The sequence below is a fragment of the Rhincodon typus genome, chromosome 9, assembly GCF_021869965.1.
Source record: "Rhincodon typus isolate 14 chromosome 9, sRhiTyp1.1, whole genome shotgun sequence".
NCBI classification, from domain to species: domain Eukaryota; kingdom Metazoa; phylum Chordata; class Chondrichthyes; order Orectolobiformes; family Rhincodontidae; genus Rhincodon; species Rhincodon typus.
This window is the reverse complement of record NC_063340.1, coordinates 91,469,246-91,487,256: the sequence shown is the minus strand read 5'-3', so window position 1 is coordinate 91,487,256 and position 18,011 is coordinate 91,469,246. Positions and strand designations below refer to the sequence as shown.

Below are 18,011 nucleotides of genomic sequence, written 5' to 3'. Positions count from 1 at the left end.
GACACTATGGGCAATTTAGCATGGCCAATCCACCTAACCTGCACATCTTTAGATTGTGGGAGGAAACTGGAGCACCCAGAGGAAACCTACACATACACAAGGAAGAATGTGCAAACTGCACACGGGCAGTCACCCGAGGGTGGAATTGAGCCCAGGTCCCTGGCACTGTAAGGCAGCAGTGCTAATCACTGAGCTGCTATGCCACCTTGATTTTCTGAGAGGACAGAAAGTAGTCATGGATTTTTTCTGACTCTGAGGTTTTAGTTAAAGGGAAGTCTCATTTCAGAATCTGATATTTAAGTTGTGTTCCAGCTTAAATCTTACTTTCAAAGTCTAACTAATTAAGCTGCTCCAGATCGGATCAAATTTACTTGGACATGATGCTTTTTGATTGGAGCAAAGTGCAATCCTAGAACAAAGGTACATGTATAGAATCCTTACAGAGCTGCAGGTTGAGGCTTGACAGATGTTTCACTTTTTCACACCCAGCTCTTCTTTTGTTGCTGCATCTAAAGGATTTGTCTTGTAATCTGTTCAGCCAGATCTTTAGACTGTGCTGCCAACATGGCACAAGGTGGTGTACATAAAAAATCAAAAGTCTTCAGGAAATACTAGTTGCCACACTGTTATGTACTTGTTAGAAGTAAATGGACCAATCATATAAGAGTTTGGTGAAAGGATAATGTGCTTTATTTGAAAAGTGTTGGTCACTGAAGTAATGTTACTGGACAATTAATCCAGAGGCCCATACTAATACTGTGGGAATGTGGACTTAAATCTCATCATGACTGTTGAAAGTTAGTTGCAGTGATGGTGACCATGACCATTGTCATCAATTATTTAAAATCCCATCTAGTTTACCAATGACCTTTAGGGAAGAAAATCTGCCATCCTTACCTGGTCTGGCCTACATGGATTTAATGCAGGTAAGTGTGAAGTAAACCATTTTGGTTGGACAAATAAAAAGGCAACTTATTATCTAAATGGAGAGAACTTCAAAATGCTTTGATGTAGAGGGATCTGGAGTCCTTGTGCATTAATTGCAGAAAGCTATTATGCAGGTACAGCAGGTAATAAGGAAGGCAAATGGAATTTTGGCATTTTTGCTAAAGAATGAAGAATAAAAGTAGGGACATGTTGTTGCAATTGTAAAAGACGTTGGTGAGACTTCAAATGGCATTGAGCGTGGGACATCGCATCTCACAAATTTGATTGAGTTTATTGACGAGGATACCAAGAAGATAGATGAAGACAGAGTGGTAAACGTTGACCGCATGGACTTTGACAAGGCCTTCAACAATGTCCCATATGGTGACTGGTTAGTAAGGTTAAATCACATGGTATCCAGGGAGTGATAGCTAATTGATTACAAAACTGACTTGATGGCGGAAGAACGGAAGGTGGTGATAGAGGGTTGTTATTCGGACTAGCAACATGTGACCAATGATGTGCCACAAGAATCGGTTCTGGATCTACTGTTGTTCATCATTTATATCACCAATTTGGATGAGAATATGGGTGGTTAGTAAGTTTGTAGAAGACACCAAAATTGGTGGTTTGGAGGACATGAAGAAGGATACCTAACAGTAAAACAAGATGGGCCAATTGGCCAAGAAGTGACAGGTAGAGTTTAATTTAGATAAATGCGACGTGTTGCATTTTGGTAAGGCAAACCAGGATAGGACTTACACAGTTAATGGTAGGGGCCTGGGTAGTGTTGTCAAACAGAGACCTAGACAAGCAGGTACGTAATTCCTTGAAAGAGGCGTCACAGGCAGACAGGTTGGTGAAGACGGCATTTGGGACGCTTGCCTTCATTGGTCAGAGCGTTGAGTGCAGGAGTTGGGACATCATGTTGCAGCTGTACAAGACATTGGTGAGGCCACTTTTAGAATCCTGCATACAATTCTTGTCACTCTGCTATAGGAAGAATGTTGTTAAACCAGAAAGCATACACAAAACAATTAGAAGGATGTTGCCGGGATTGGCGGTTTTGAGTTACAAGGAGAGGCTGGATAGGCTGGGACTTCTTTCTCTCCAGCGTTGGAGGCTGAGGGGTGACCTTATAGAGATTCATGAAATCAAGAAGATCATAGATGAATGGTCAAGGTCTTTTCCCTAGGGTAGGGGAATCCAAAACTAGAAGGCATAAGTTTAAGATGAGAGGGAAAAGATTTAAAAGGGACCTGAGGGGCAACTTTTTCACACAGATGGTGGTGTGTGCATGGAACAAGCTACCAGAGGAAGTGATGGAGGCAGATATAATTACAACATTTAAAAAACATTTGGACAGGACATGGATAGGAAAGGTTTAGAGGCATATGGGCCAGGTGCAGACAAATGGGATTAGTTCAGATTCGGAAGCCTGGTCGGCATGGATGAGTTGGGCCAAAGGACTGTTTCCATGCTGTATGACTCTATGACTGTACTCCATACAGTTTTGATGCCCATACTTGAGGAAGGATGATGTTGCATTGGAGGACGTTCAAAGAAAGTTTACGAGATTAATTCCAGATTTGAAAGGCTTGTCTTATGAGGAGAGATAGGCGTGTGCTCACTAGAGTTTAGAACAATGAGACGATATTTAATTGAGGTATATAAGATGCTTAAGTAGATTGACAAAGTAGGCATAGAGCAGATGTTTTCCCTTGTGGGACAATGTAGAACAAGGGTTATAGTTTTAGTTAAGGGATGGGAGATTTAAAACAGAGAAGACAGGTTTCGCTCCAAGTGTCATGAATCTGTGGTATTCATGATCCTAGAGTGTGGTGGATGTCTGACACCAAATAAAATTAACTAGAAGATAGATAGATTTTTAGTTAGTAATGGGTTAAAGTTATGGGGACCAGATGGGAAAGCGAAGTTGAAATCGGCCGTGAATATATTAAATGGCGGATGAATCTCCAAGTCTGAATTGCCTAGCCTAGCTCATGTTCTTATGTTTCTCTCATCACAGCAGGCAGCACTGAGGGGCAATTACACTGTCAAAGGGGCAATATTGATGGAGTGCTATACTATCAGATGTTCATGACTGAGAGAGTGTTGTAATGTCACAGTTGCAGTACCGAGGGAGAGCTGCTGTTTTGAAGAGGCAGTCCTGCAATTTAGTCAGTTAGCTTAGTTGACTGGACAGCTGGTTTGCATGCAGAGTGACACCAACAATGCAGATTCAATAGCCCCACAGTGGCTGAGTGGCTGAATTTACCACTAAAGAACTATCTAATCAGTCTCACCCAATTACCTGAGGCATGTTGACCCTCAGGTTTAAAGCACTACCAGTTGTTTCTGTCGAATGAGTGAGCAGCCGTCTCGTCCTCTGGGGTTATATCTTTACTGTGGAAGAACTGCACTGCCAGAGAACGTACTGAGGAAGAATGCCAGGTTGGAGGAGCGGTATTGTGAGAGAACTATACTGCCGTTGAATAGTAATGAGGGAGAACTCCACTGTTAGAGAGGTGTTACTTAGGGAGAGCTGCAAAGCCAGAGTGAAGGAAATGAGGAAGAACAGTTTTGGAGGTACAGTACTAACAGTGAACAGAGGGAGTTCTATGCTTCAGAGATCCCATTTTTCGGGTGTAATCTTATTTGCCCTCTCAAGTAGGTATAACAGAGTCCTTGGCACTTTTTGTAAGAATAGCGTGTGAAATATCCTGGTGTCTTGGCCAGTATTTAACCCTCAACCAGCACTACTAAAATAGGTTATCTAGCCTTTGTCATGATGCTGTTTGTGAGATACTGCTGTTTCTGAGTTAGTTACTGTCTCATATATTACCATAGTGTGCAGTGTTTTGGGGCAATCCAGGGTCATGAAAGTTACTATTTCAAATGACTCAGAGATAGTAAGAACTGCCGATGTAACACAGTGTGGAGCTGGAGGAACACAGCAGGCCAGGCAGCGTCAGAGGAGCAGGAAAGCTGACGTTTCAGGTCGGGACCCTTCTTCAGAAAAGGGTCTGAAGAGGGGCCTGACCCGAAACGTCAATTTTCCTACTCCACTGATGCTGCCTGGCCTGCTGTGTTCCTCCAGCTCCACACTGTGTTATCTCTATCTTAAATGGCAACCTTTTTTCTCAGCTTTGGAACTATTGGCTTTGCCCAGCAGAGGGCGCTTTCACAGGGACAGAGCTTTCACAGTCTTGAGGTAGCGAATTCCACAGGGTCACCAATCTCTAGGTGAAGAAATATCTCATCTTTTCCCTAGATACTCTACCCCAAATCCTTAGTCTGTGACCCCCCAGTTCTAGATTCCCTGGTCATTAGGAATATCCTTGCTGCATTTACCCTGTCTAGTCCTGTTAGAATTTTATAGATTTCTATGAAATCCTCCTCATTTTTCTAAACTCCAGTAAATATAATCCTAACCACTCCAGTCTCTCTTCATACATCAATGTCAGAGTCCATTATAAAGGATGTAATAGCAGAGCATTTAGAAATACATAATACATCAAGCAGAGTCAGTATGGCTTCATGAAGGGAAAATTGTGCCTGACAAATTTACTGGAATTCTTTCAGGAGCTAACAAGCATGATAGAGAAAAAGGAAGAAGTCATTGTAATATATTTTTAGACTTTAGAATCCCCACAGTGTGGAAGCAGGCCATTCAGCCCACTGAGTCCACACTGACTCTTCGAAGAGCATCCCACCCCAACCTACACCACACCCTCCCCCCCGCCCCACATCCTATCCCTGTAATCCTGCATTTCCCATGGCTAATCCGCTTAGCCTGCAAATCCCTGAACACTATGAGCAATTTAACATGGCCAATCCACCTAACCTGCACATCTTTGGACTATGGGAAGAAACCTGGCAGAAACCCACACAGACATGGCGAGAATGTGCAAACTCCACACAGATAGTCACCTGAGTAGAATCAAACCCAAGGCAGCATTGCTAATCACTGTGTCACTGTGCCATACTTCTGAATGGACCTCTCAAATTATTATACAAAACCCCTAACTTTAAGAGTGAACAATAAAGTAACTGAAGTCCGTGTAATTCCTCCTAGTGCCTAGACTAGTAACAGACCAGTGACTAGAATATGAGAAAGAAGAATATTTTTAAAACCCATTCAGGGGATTGGGCTTTGCTGACCGGGCTAGTATTTATTGCCTGTCCATAATAACTGGAGGAGTTGCTGGTGAGCTGCCTTGTTGAACTGCCCACAAGTGAAATGGCATTTCCACATTCGCTTTGCCAAAAACCTCTAAGGTCAAGCCCAGCAATTACAGACCAGTTAGTTCAACTTTGGTAATGGGAAAACATCTAGGAATAATAATTTTGCCTACAATTAATAATCATATAGCAGATGTGGGTTAATTAAAAGACAGCCAGCATGGATTTCTTAAGAGCCAGTTGTGTTAAACTAACTTTAGTTTTTTGAAGAGATAACAGAAAAGGTTGTTAAGGGCCATGCTGGCGAAATGATATATGTGAACATTCATTGGATGAACGAGGTCACTTGATACAGTACCACACAACAGACTTGTGAAACAAGTGATAGGAATAAAAAGGACGGCAGCAAATTGGATACAAAACTGGCTGAGGGATAGGAAACAGAGACAAATTGTTAAAGGAAGAAAGTTGGCAGTGGAGTTCCACAGGCATTGGAGTTGAAAGCCTTGCTTTTCCCATTGTATGTTCATGATCTATATCTTGTTTTCAGGGGACAATTTCAACATTTGTAGATGGCACAAAACTTGGAAGCTTTGTAAACTGTGAGGAGGATAGTGTGGATCTTCAAAAGGATAAAAGTGGAGTGGGCAGATAGGTGGCAGATGAAATCTCATGGAAAAATGTGAAGTGATACACTTCAATATAAGGAACATAGAGAGACAGTATAAAATGAAAGGCTACTACTGTAAAAGATGTGCAGGAACAGAGAGCTTGGAATGTATATATACTTGAGTCAATAAACATGGCAACACAGATGGAGACAACTTTTTAAAAAGCATACAATATTCTAGGTTTCATTAATAGGGGCATTAAGTATAAGAGCAAAGCACTTGTTATGAACTTGTATAAGGTAGTAGTTAGGCCTCAACTGGAGCATTGTGTACAGTCTGGAAACCACAGACAGCATGGAAGAAATTGACAAGAATGGTTCCAAGGATGAGAAACTTCAGGTATGAAGATACATTGGAGAATTTAGTACTGTTTTCTTTGGCAAAGAGAAGGCAAAGAGGAGATCTGATAGAAGTTTTAAAATCATGAGAGGTCGCGACAGAATGGACAGACACACATTGTTCCAATTGTAAAAGGATCAAGAACACGAGGGCACAGATTTAAAATAGTTTACAAATGTGATATGAGCAAAAAACTGTTTAGGATCCACAAAACACTGCCTGGACAGTGGTAGTGGTCTATTATGGAGGCAGGTTCAATAAAAACATTTGAGAGCGCATTAGCTGATTATTTGAACAGAAATACTGTTCACGATTATGGTGAAAAGACTGAGTAGTGGCACAAAGTCATAGTGCATCTTCAAAAAGCCAGTGCACATACAACATGCCAAATGGCCTTTTTCTGCACTGTGAGAGTTCTGTGATTCTGAAATAGAGCTACCAGTCACTCATCCATAGGCCAACTATTACAAGATAAGCTGTTCAACTTCTTCCTTAAATCCTCAGGCCTATTCCATCCCAACCTATGTTAACCAAGGTCAAGGGTAGCACCTACAAGTTGCTCTTCAAGAAACTCACCACCTTGGCTTGGAAATACATTGCTGATCCTTCAGTGTGGCTGGGCCAAAATCCTGGAACTCCCAATCTACTGCACCATGAGTGTCCAAATAGGGTCTAAATAGACTGAAGCGGTTCATGAAGGCAGCTCACCACCATCTTCTCAAAGGCAGCTAGAGATAGCAGCAAATGCTGGCCCCTATAGCAATGCTGACATTCCATGAGTGAATTTATTTAAAAAGTTTCGTGGAGAGGAGTGCTGCTGTGATTCTGCAGAGTACCCTAGTGCTCCAGACATCAGCACAACCATCCCAATAGTGTGGTCAAATCACAGAGTGGGAGAGATGGCACAGCCTGATACAGCTCTGTACCAGTATCTGCTGTCATCTGACTGATTATTTCGGTATTCTGTATACATGTCAGCAAAACAGGCCTTTGACTGAACTCTCGTTTCTAATTCTGCTTCCTGTTGCAGGGACAATGGAAATCGAATGATTCAATTGATGTTGCTAAAATCCCTCCTACAGGTATGACTTTTCAAAAATATTCCCCCACTGGTCCAGTGCAGACACATTGGTAAAGTCAGAATGTGGCTCAGTTGTGCATCCCTAAGTCACCAGGTAAAGAGTTAACTGGGTGCAATCAGGGTTACATTTTGAGAACAGAGAAAGAAGTTCACTCAAGACTTCCAATTCTGACAATGCAGTGCTCCCAACTAAATGCTTTGTTACACTTGTCCTGGGAGTTTTTGTTGAGAACAGTGTGGAAGATGCTGTACATTGTATCTAATCCTGAGCTATACCTGTCCAGACAGAGTTTGATTGATCTATGTACATTATGGTGGAACTGTATTCCAGCCTGCCATGATGAGCATTCCTCACTAGGATAAGCAGAAATTTGGGTATAAACCATGGTTAAGTATTTAAAAGATGAGTTATGTGAATCTAAGTTATTTTTGTGCTTATTACTACAATTTCTTCCTCTGGCCATTCCATAGTGGGCTTGTTGTAGTTTACGATTTTTAAAATTTCTTTTACTTGAAGGTGACAATTGGATTCCAGAGCAATAATCTTTTAGCAACCCTGCCCACCTCCTTCCTGGAACCTCTTCTCTCTGCCTCATTAATGGAGGATGCTGAACTTCGCCTCCTTGTCATAGAGATCCTTCTCAGTCTGATCGACCGCCAAGGAAATAGACACAAGTTCTCTCACGTCAGGTATGTCCCAAATGGAACTGTTACACTGATAGAACAACATGGAACCAGGCCATTCAGTGTGTCATGTATATATTGTCTCTCTGCAAGAACAACTCAGCTAGTGCTAGCCCTGCAAATCTTCGCTCTTCACATAATCAAATTCATTTTGAAATCCACAATCGAATCTGCCTTCACCGTATTTTCAGATATACATTGAAGATCCTAACCATTTGCTGTGCCTCTTGTTGCAATTGGTTCAAATTCAATCAGCTTAATTCGGTGTCCGCGGTTCTCAATTGCTCGCCAATGGAAACAATTTTTCTTTATCTGCTCTGTCATGACTGCTCGTGGTCCTAATTATTTCTATCAATCTCACCTCAACTATCTCTTCTCTCATGAGAACAAGTCTAGCTTCTCCAGCCACCTGGTAACTGAAGTTCATCCATTGGACTATTCTTCAGAATCTTTTCAGGATCTTCTCAAAAGCCTTCAAATTCTCCCTACAGTGTGCTGCTTCCTGTTAAAGCTGAATAAGTGTTTTGTAAAAGTTCTTCCTAACGTCATTACTTTTGTGCTGTCTTGCACATAGCACATATACTCCTTCATAAGTTTACTTTATTTTAAAATTATTATTTATTATATTATTAAATTTATTTAAAAATCAACTCCATAAATCTTGGCATAAAAAGATATAATTTTTCATACATTCAATGTAAATATCTACCCTAATCTGGACATTTTCTTTTCCTTTTGTTTCTGTTTCCTTAATTTCTGCCCTTGTTTTTAATCGTAATTATTGTATGCTAATTTGGCACCTGGAGAGTGGTGACTCTATACTGTACTTTCACTGTACTCCTGTACTTTTGTACTTGGCTACACATGACAATAAAATCTAATCTAATCTAATTTAGTTTGTCAGGGATCAAACCATTTGTGGTTATTAATTACTTATTGGTAATTTAAAATTCTATTAATTAAAAGCACATGTGGGAACCTTTAGACTTTAATAGACTAATACATGTTACATGATTAACCATGATGCCTTCAAGAATGAATAACAAGTATGCAACTCAATCTAAATAGGAGAAATAAGTAATAGATTGTGTGAGCAAACATCAGCAAAAGTGTTGTATTACTGCTCACAACACAGTCTCAGAGAAGTAAAGAAGGTGGCATTTCAGAATTCAAGTTCAACACTGGGTGCTGCACAAAATTTATGAAAAGGTGTGATTTAGTATTTCATCAAGAAAACATAAATTTCACAGCATCTGTCACCTGAAACTTGATAATCATCAAATCATCAAATTCCACCATTTTGCCATCAGGCATTGAAGGAAGAATGCATATTGATTGGCCCAGCAGACTGCTACCAATATTGGTGAGAAAAACATTTTTGAATCGATGTCCAAAGAAGCCATGATTCAGTGTTAATCCATCTTAGATGGCAAATTGGTGATATTCAAGTGCAAAGCTCTCCCAAAAAACAAATTTTAGAAAGACATTGTAATCTGGTTCACAAGAAATATAAGCACTTGATGAAATATACACCGTCACAAATAGCCTTGAGACAATATACCCTGAGGCCTTGTTCATCATAGCCAGTGATTTCAACCAGGCCAATCTCAAGAGTGTGCTACCAAGAAACCACCAACATGAATAGGAGACTTTTACGTGAATAGGGGACTGACGGTGACTAACAATAGGTAGCGTATAATGGCAGCCTATGTGATAATGAGGCCTGGTGTGTGGGCTAGGGGGCTAGGACATGGGGCAATTTAGGCCTTAAAGTATTGAACTCAATATTGAGTTGAGAGGGCTGGAAAGTCCCGAAGCGGAAAATGAGGGTGTTTGGCATGCTTTCCTTCATTGCTCAGGCCATTTGAGTATAGGAATAAGATAGCAAGTTGAGGTTGTACAGGATGTTGGTGAGGCCACTTTTGGAGTACTGTGTACAGTTATGGTCACCCTGCCATAGGAATGATATTATTAAATTGGGGAGGGTTCAGAAAAGATTTACCAGAATATTACCAGGACTGCAAGGTTTGAAATATAAGGACAGGCTGGATAGGCTGGGACTTTCTGTCACTGGTGTGTAGGAGGTTGAGGTATAACCTTATAGAGGTTTATAAAATCATAAGGGGCAAAGATTAGGTGAACAACAAAGGTCTTTTCCCTAGAGTGGAACAGTTCAAAACTAGGGGGCATATTTTTAAGATAAGAGGAGAAAGATTTAAAAGGGACCTGAGGGGCAACTTTTTCACACAGAGTGGTTTGTATGTGGAGTGAAGTGCCAGAGGAAGTGGTAAATGCAGGTACAGTTACAACATTTAAAACACTTTTGAACAGGTAGATTAATAGGAAAGATTTGGAGGGATATGGACCAAACGTAGGCAATTGGAACTAGTTTAGTTATGGAAACTTGGTCGGTATGGATGAAGGGTCTGTTTCCATGCTGTATGATTCTATGACTCTTATCTTTCAGTGTTAATGATTTCTTTTTATCATTGCAATGGTATTTATTCTGCACAAACCAAGTATGCATGTCAGTCCTTCAAAATTATTACTGTGTAAAAGTTGATACTTTGCCTTTTGCTGAAAAACATGATTCCAAATGTTCAATTTCTGTATGAGTGTGTACAATATACCTTCAGGACAACGTGTTGCTGAATGCACTTCTGCCTGGAATTGTAGCCTTTATTTTATACTGCCTCTCCTTATTCTTCTTCACAAAGTGAATCATTTCATACTTAGTCTGCATTAAATTTCATCTCCCACATATCCAACTATTCCACCAGTTTAACCCTTTCCTCTTGAAGTCTATCACTGTTCTCCTCACAGTTTACAGTATGTTTTGTATCATGTGCACATTTTGAAATGGTGCCCTGCTAACCAAGTGTAGGTCATTAACAGATTGGACAAAGCAGTCGCTCTAATGAGTATATATCTTGCTCTAGTTTGACAAACAACCATTCATTGTTGTGCCGTGTCTGTCTATTCTTGGGTATATTTCTGTGTGTCTGTATCTGTGTGCCCTCTATACAGCACAGAAAAAGGTGACTTCATCCGCCATGTTTGTGCCATCAGAGAAAGCAAATTTTCCAGCTTAATCCCACATTTAGACCATAGCCCTGCAGGCTATGGTACTTGACCTGCATTTCTAGACACTTTTTGAATATGTCTGTGTTTGTGACCAGAAATATATCTTTATTTCAGTGTTTTTGTCTGTATCTGTCCAAATCTGTCAATCTGTATGAGTGTATCTGAGTCTTCTGAGACTGATAGTGTTTTCCTCTTCCTTCTCAGTATTGTTTCAGACATTTCTGTCCTCATGCTAAAAGTGGACAAGTGTTCCCGACAGGATACGCTGTTTATGAAGAAGGTGAGCCTCTTGTATTCTCCTGAGTTTAAGACCATAAGAAATAGTAACAGCAGTAGGCCATTTAGCGTCTCATTCCTCATATCCACTTTTCCTGCAGTTTCTCTGCAACCCTTGATTTGCCTACTGATCACAAATCTATCTATTCATCTATCTCAGCCTTACATATTCACATGGACTCTGCCCCCACAGCTCTCTCTGGAAAGGAGTTCCAAAGACTCTCAAGCATCTCAGAGAAGGAATTTCTCCTCATCTTAGTCTTAAATTGGTGCCTCTTTATTCTGAGACTATACCCTCTGTTCTTAGACTCTCTCATGAGGAAGCATCCTCTCAGCGTTTACCCTGTCAAACCCTTTAAGAATCCTGTATGGTTCAATTAGATCACCTCCAATTCTTCTAAATGCCAATGAGTCCCAAGCTGTTTAGCCTTTGCACATAAGACAGTCCCTCCATACCAGGGATGATCCTAATGAACAAAAACAGAAGTTGCTGGAAAAGCTCAGTAGTCCTGGCAGCATCTGTGAAGAGAAATTCAGAGTTAACGTTTCTGGTCCAGGGAACCCTTCTTCGGAATACTGGACCTGAGACGTTAACTCTGATTTTCTCTTCACAAATGCTGCCAGGCCTACTGAGCTTTCCCAGCAACTTCTGTTTTTGTTCCTGATTTACAGCATACACAGTTCTTTTGGTTTTTATCATCCTAATGAACCTCTGTGACCATCCTCAATGAAATGATATCTTTTTCTTAAATAAAGGGATCAAAACTGCTCCTAGTACTCCAGATATTGTTTTACGACCACCTGAAATGATTGCAGTAAGACTTCCCTACTCTTATACCCCATCCCTTGAAATAAGGGCCAACATTCCATTAGCCTTCCTGGTTATCTGCTATACCGGTGTGCTAGCTTTCTGTGTTTCGTGCACAAATTCCCCCAAGTCCCTTTGTGTTGCAGCTTTCTGCAGTTTCTTTCCATTTAAACAATACTCTGTTCTTTTGATCTCCCTTCTAAAATGAACAACTGCACATTTTCCCACATTATACTCCATTTGCCAACTTTTTGCCCACTTCCTTAACCAACCAATATCTCCCTGTAAAATGTTTGTACCCCTCTCACAACCTGTCTTTCCACCTATTTTCATGCTGTCTGAAAAATTGACTACAGTACACTTACTTCCTCCCAGTCATTAATAACTATCTTGTGGTCCCAGCACTAACGCCTGTGGAACCCACTATTCATGGGTCACCAACCTGAAAAAGAAACCGTTATCCCCACTTGCCAATTCTTTTTCCATGTCATTATACTGCATCCAAGACCATGGGATCTTATGATTTAACTTTTTGTAAGGTACTTTGTTGAACACCTTCTGGAAGTCCAAATCCAACACAGCTCTCTATCCACACTGAGACTTCCTCATAAAACTCAAATCAATTAGCCAGACGCAATTTCCCTTTTATGAAGCTGTGCTGACTCTGCTTGAATAGATAACGATTTTCCAAATGTACTTCTATTACTTCCTTAATAATTGATTCCAATAATTTTCCAACAATGTGTATTAGGCTAATCGGCCTAACATTGCCAATTTTTTTGCCTTGAATAGGAGTGTAAAATTACCTGTTTTCAAATCCTGTGGTACTTCTCCAGAATCCAATGATTTTTTTTGGAAAGTTTGTTTGACTGTCAGAATTAAAGTGTTCACCCGAAAATCCGCAGACCATGCAGTGTGCTCCAATACAGGTTCTACAACAGAATTAAGATAAGGTAAAAGTTTGGATATATCGAGTCCCAGACTTCCATTCCACTCTTAACTACTCTGACATAGTGTAGCAAGCCACTCATGTTTGTACCCAGTAGGACACTCCACACCTCACTGTTCCCCAGTGGGATACTCCATATCTCATTCGTCCCTGGTGTGTCCTCTCATATTCCACTGCTCTCCAGTTTGTCCCCTCTATACTCCACTTCTTCCCAGTACCTGTCCCCCATATCCTTGTACAGCTCCTCCATATCCAATTACACTCTATTGTGTCAACACCATAACCAATGTGTCCTCTTCATATCTCCCTCTTTTCTGGTGGGTATGGATTAAAAGGACAACCAAATTTTGTTTCAAGATTTCTTCTAATTCCCCTGCTCCCTCATGCTATCTTTTTAGGCTTAGCATCTAATCCAGCAGGAATTTCCACATTCTTTGGGTGGTGAATAACTGTCCATTTTGATGAAAGTTTGCATCTTTTTTGCAGCACTCACAGACATTGTACAGATACATCTATATGAGCTGTAAACAGGAGAATAACTCCCATATCCACTATGATGCTCTACATGCCATGCTTGCACTCATCAGCGTGGAGCTGGCCAACGAGGAGGTAGTTGTGGATCTTATTCGGGTGGTTTTAGCCCTCCAGGTATGTCCTTTGTTATATAATACTTTGGTGAATCCTCATCTTGGATGTCTTGTTCCATTCATCATATGTTCCACTGTGTTAATTTTAAACAAGTGACTATCCCACATGGCCTCCAGTTAAAACATAAGAACGTAAAAGTTAAAAAATAACAACTGAGGGTTTTGGGGAGGCAATGGCCTAGTGATTTTATCACTAGGCTATTAATCAAGATAGCCAGGTAATTTTCTGGGGACCTGGATTTAAATCACACCATGCTGGAACTTGAATTCAATAAAAAGAAAACCTTGAATTAAGAGTCTTAAAATGACCACACAATTATTGTTGATTGCTGGTAAAACCCAATTAGTTTACTATAAAACCATAGGAAATAGGAACAAGAGTAGGTCATTCAGCTCCTTGAGCCTGCTCCACCAGTTGATAGAATCATGACTGATCTGACATTCCTTATGTCCACTTTCCTGTCCTTTTCCCATATCCCTTGGTTCCTCTGCTGACTAATAATCCAACTGTCATCCTTAAATGTAGACAAGGACTCTGCTCCCACAGCTCTCTGTGAGAAGGAGTTCCAAAGACTCAAAACCCTCTGAAAGAAGAAATTCTTTTTCACCTGAAGCGTAAATTATGCCTCTAAATTCTGAGATTATATCGTCTGCTGTTAGACTCTCTCATGAAGGGAAGAGCTCCCTCAGCATCTACCTGTCAAGCCCCTTAAGAATCCTACATGTATCATTGAGATCACCTTTCGTTCTTGCAAACTCCAATGAGTCCCAACATGTTTAACATTTGGTCATAAGACAATCCCTCCATACAAGGATCATCCAGGGGAGGCAACGGCCTAGTGGTATTATTTCTGGATTGTTAATTCAGGGACCCTGAGGACTGGTTTCACATCCTGCCACAGCAGATGGTGGAATTTGAATTCAATAAAAAAATTCTGGCATTAAGAGTCTAATGATGACCATGAATTGATTTTTGGGAAAGGTCTATCTGGTTCACTAAAGTTATTAAAAGAAGGAAACTGCCATCCTTACCTGGTCTGGCCTATATGTGATTCCAGACCTATAGCAATGTGGTTGATACTTAACTGTAGAAGATACTGAGGGATAGAATCTATTTACATTTGGAAGAAAATGGGCTTATTAGTGACAGGCAGCATGGTTTTGTGCACGGAAGGTCATGTCTTACCAACTTGATAGAATTCTTTGAGGAAGTGACAAAGTTGATAGATGAGGGAAGGGCTGTAGATGTCATATACATGGACTTCATTAAGGCGTTTGATAAGGTTCCCCATGGTAGGCTGATTGAGAAAGTGAAGTTGCATGGAGTCCAGGGTGTACTAGCTAGGTGGATAGAGAACTGGCTGGGCAACAGGAGACAGAGAGTTGTAGTGGAAGGGAGTTTCTCAAAATGGAGAACTGTGACCAGTGGTGTTCCACAGGGATCCGTGTTGGGACCACTGTTGTTTGTGATATACATAAATGATCTGGAGGAAGGTATAGATGGTCTGATTAACAAGTTTGCAGATGACACTAAGATTGGTGGAGTAGCAGATAGTGAAGGGGACTGTCGGAGAATGCAGCAGAATATAAATAGATTGGAGAGTTGGGCGGAGAAGTGGCAGATGGAGTTCAATCCAGGCAAATGCGAGGTGATGCATTTTGGAAGATCCAATTCAAGAGTGAACTATGTGGTAAATGTAAAAGCCCTGGGGAAAATTGATGCACAGAGAGATCTGGGTGTTCAGGTCCATTGTACCCTGAAGGTCGCTACGCAGGTCGATAGAGTGGTCAAGAAGGCATACGGCATGCTTTCATTCATTGGACGGGGTATTGGGTACAAGAGTTGGCAGGTCATGTTACAGTTGTATAGGACTTTGGTTCGACCACATTTGGAATACTGCGTACAGTTCTGGCCGCCACATTGCCAAAAGGATGTGGATGCCTTGGAGAGGGTGCAGAGGAGGTTCACCAGGATGTTGCCTGGTATGGAGGGTGCTAGCTATGAAGAGAAGTTGAGTAGCTTAGGATTATTTACATTAGAAAGATGGAGGTTGAGGGGGGACCTGATTGAGGTCTACAAAATCATGAGAGGTATAGACATGGTGGATAGCAAGAAGCTTTTTCCCAGAGTGGGGGACTCAATTACTAGGGGTCACGATTTCAAGGTGAGAGGGGAAACGTTTAAGGGAGATATGCATGGAAAGTTCTTTACACAGAGGGTGGTGGGTGCCTGGAACGCGTTGCCAGCGGAGGTGGTAGAGGCGGGCACGTCATTTAAGATGTTTCTAGACAGATACATGAATGGCCAGGGAGCAGAGGGATGCGGATCCTTGGAAAATAGGCAACAGGTTTAGATAGAGGATCTGGATCGGCGCAGGCGTGGAGGGCCGAAGGGCCTGTTCCTGTGTTGTAATTTTCTTTGTTCTTAACTGCCCTCTGGGCAATTTTGGATGAGTATAAAAATGCTGGCCTTGCCAGTGATGCCCTCATCCTGTGAATGATTTAAAAATAAATTCCAGGGAACCTTCTCTGAAATGAAATAAGATGTTTCTTTGAGGCGATTAAAACTGCTCATTTTACGCCAGGTGAGGTTGCACCAGCACCTTATACAGTTGCAGTAAGATTTCCTTCCCTCTTCTGATATTCCAATTCCGTTGAAATAAGGACTAACATTCCATCAGCCTTCCTGCTGCACCTGTGTGCTAGCTTTCTGTGTTTTACGGCTCCTCATTTGTGCCAGTTGCACATTTCCATCAACTCCCTGATATTTCAAAAAAATCCATTTACCTCCTCTTTAAATACTTTCAGTGATTTGGCCTCCACAATTTTCTGAAGTAGTGAATTCAAGTCATTCACTACCCACGTGGAGAAGAAATTCTTTTTCATCTCAGATTTAAATGAGTGTCTGTATTCTGTAACATAGAACAGCCCCCTAGTTTGAGAAATTTCAACTAGTGGAAACACCTTCTCAATATCTAGTCTGTCAAGCGCCCTCAAAGTCTAATGTCAGCCTTACCAACACTTTATGCAATTTTAACAAGACTTCTTTATTTTTAAATTCTAATCCCTCATAAGAAAGGACCAGATTCCATTTGCTTTCTTAATTACTTGCTGTACCTGCATGCTAATATTTTGTGTTTCATGCGCAAGGACATCCAGATTTGTCTGCACTTCATTTTTTTGGAGTTTAAAAATTAGCCTGTCTTTTGACTCTTCCCACCAAAGTGCATGACCTCTCTTTTTGACATTAAACTTTTTCTGTCAAACCCTATAGATGTTTCTTTGCAGATGCTCTCCCTATGTGATAGTTAATCATAAAACCATAAGTTGTAGGAGCAGAAGCAGGCCAGTCAGCCCATCAAGTCTACTCCGCTATTAATGAAATCATGTCTGATCTGATCACCCTCAATCACTTTCCTGCTTTATCCCTATCTCCTTTGCTTCCCTTAATAATTAAAACTTGGTCTATTCTTGACTATACTTAATGATCCAGTCTCTACAACACTCTGTAGTAAAGAATTCCATAGATTCACTACCCTCTGAGAAAAGAAATTCCTCCTCATCTCTGTGTTAAATAAGCAATGGTTCCTTCTTTAACTTTTTTCAGAACTCAGGGAAGTACCCACCCTCATTTCACTTTTGTCAATAATATCACCAAATTACCCTCAATCTACAGATCTCTTAAACCGCATGTAAAACTGACAGTGCTGCTGTCTGGTGTAGGTGACATGTACCTTACGATGGATGAAATTAGTTTCATGCTGACCAAGAGCTTGTGAACACAGCCACTTCCTTCAGACCCTGTCATGTGGTCAATGTGGCCATGTTCTGGTGGCATTATAGATATAGTGAACTTGGTGTGGCATCAGCTGGTTACTTTCTCTGCTTTTGGCCTAATGTATTGGTAGACCATGAAATACATAAAACAACTGGGGAGCGGGCAAAAGAAAATAAAATCTCCAATTAAATTGGAGAATCATAAGTGAAATCCATAATAAAAATATGCCATAAAGCTGCAATACTAGTGAATCAGAGATAGTAGGAACTGCAGATGCTGGAGAATCCGAGACAACAAGGTGCAGGGCTGGATGAACACAGCAGGCCAAGCAGCATCATAGGAGCAGAGAGGCTGACGTTTCGGGCCTAGACCCTTCATCAGAAAAGGGGGAGGGGAAGGGGGTTCTGAAATAAACAGGGAGAGAGTGGGAGGCGGATAGAAGAGGGATAGAGGAGAGGATAGGTGGAGAGGAAACAAACAGGTCGAAGAGGTGGGGATGGAGCCAGTAAAGGTGAGTGTAGGTGGGGAGTTAGGGAGGGGATAGGTCAGTCCAGGGAGGACGGACAGGTCAAGGGGGCGGGA

At 41.2% G+C, this 18,011-nt stretch overlaps 1 protein-coding gene across 2 annotated transcripts in view; it reads left to right on the top strand.

Annotated features, from left to right (window-relative positions):
* The window catches only part of LOC109923218 (protein EFR3 homolog B-like), a 135,058-nt gene that overhangs the window by 70,003 nt on the left and 47,044 nt on the right, over positions 1-18,011 (top strand). For both annotated transcript variants that reach the window (XM_048601040.1, XM_048601039.1), the window contains exons 12-15: positions 7,153-7,204; positions 7,721-7,893; positions 11,176-11,251; positions 13,491-13,652. In XM_048601040.1, coding sequence (XP_048456997.1) covers positions 7,153-7,204; positions 7,721-7,893; positions 11,176-11,251; positions 13,491-13,652 — 463 coding nt within the window. The remainder of the gene's footprint in view (positions 1-7,152; positions 7,205-7,720; positions 7,894-11,175; positions 11,252-13,490; positions 13,653-18,011) is intronic.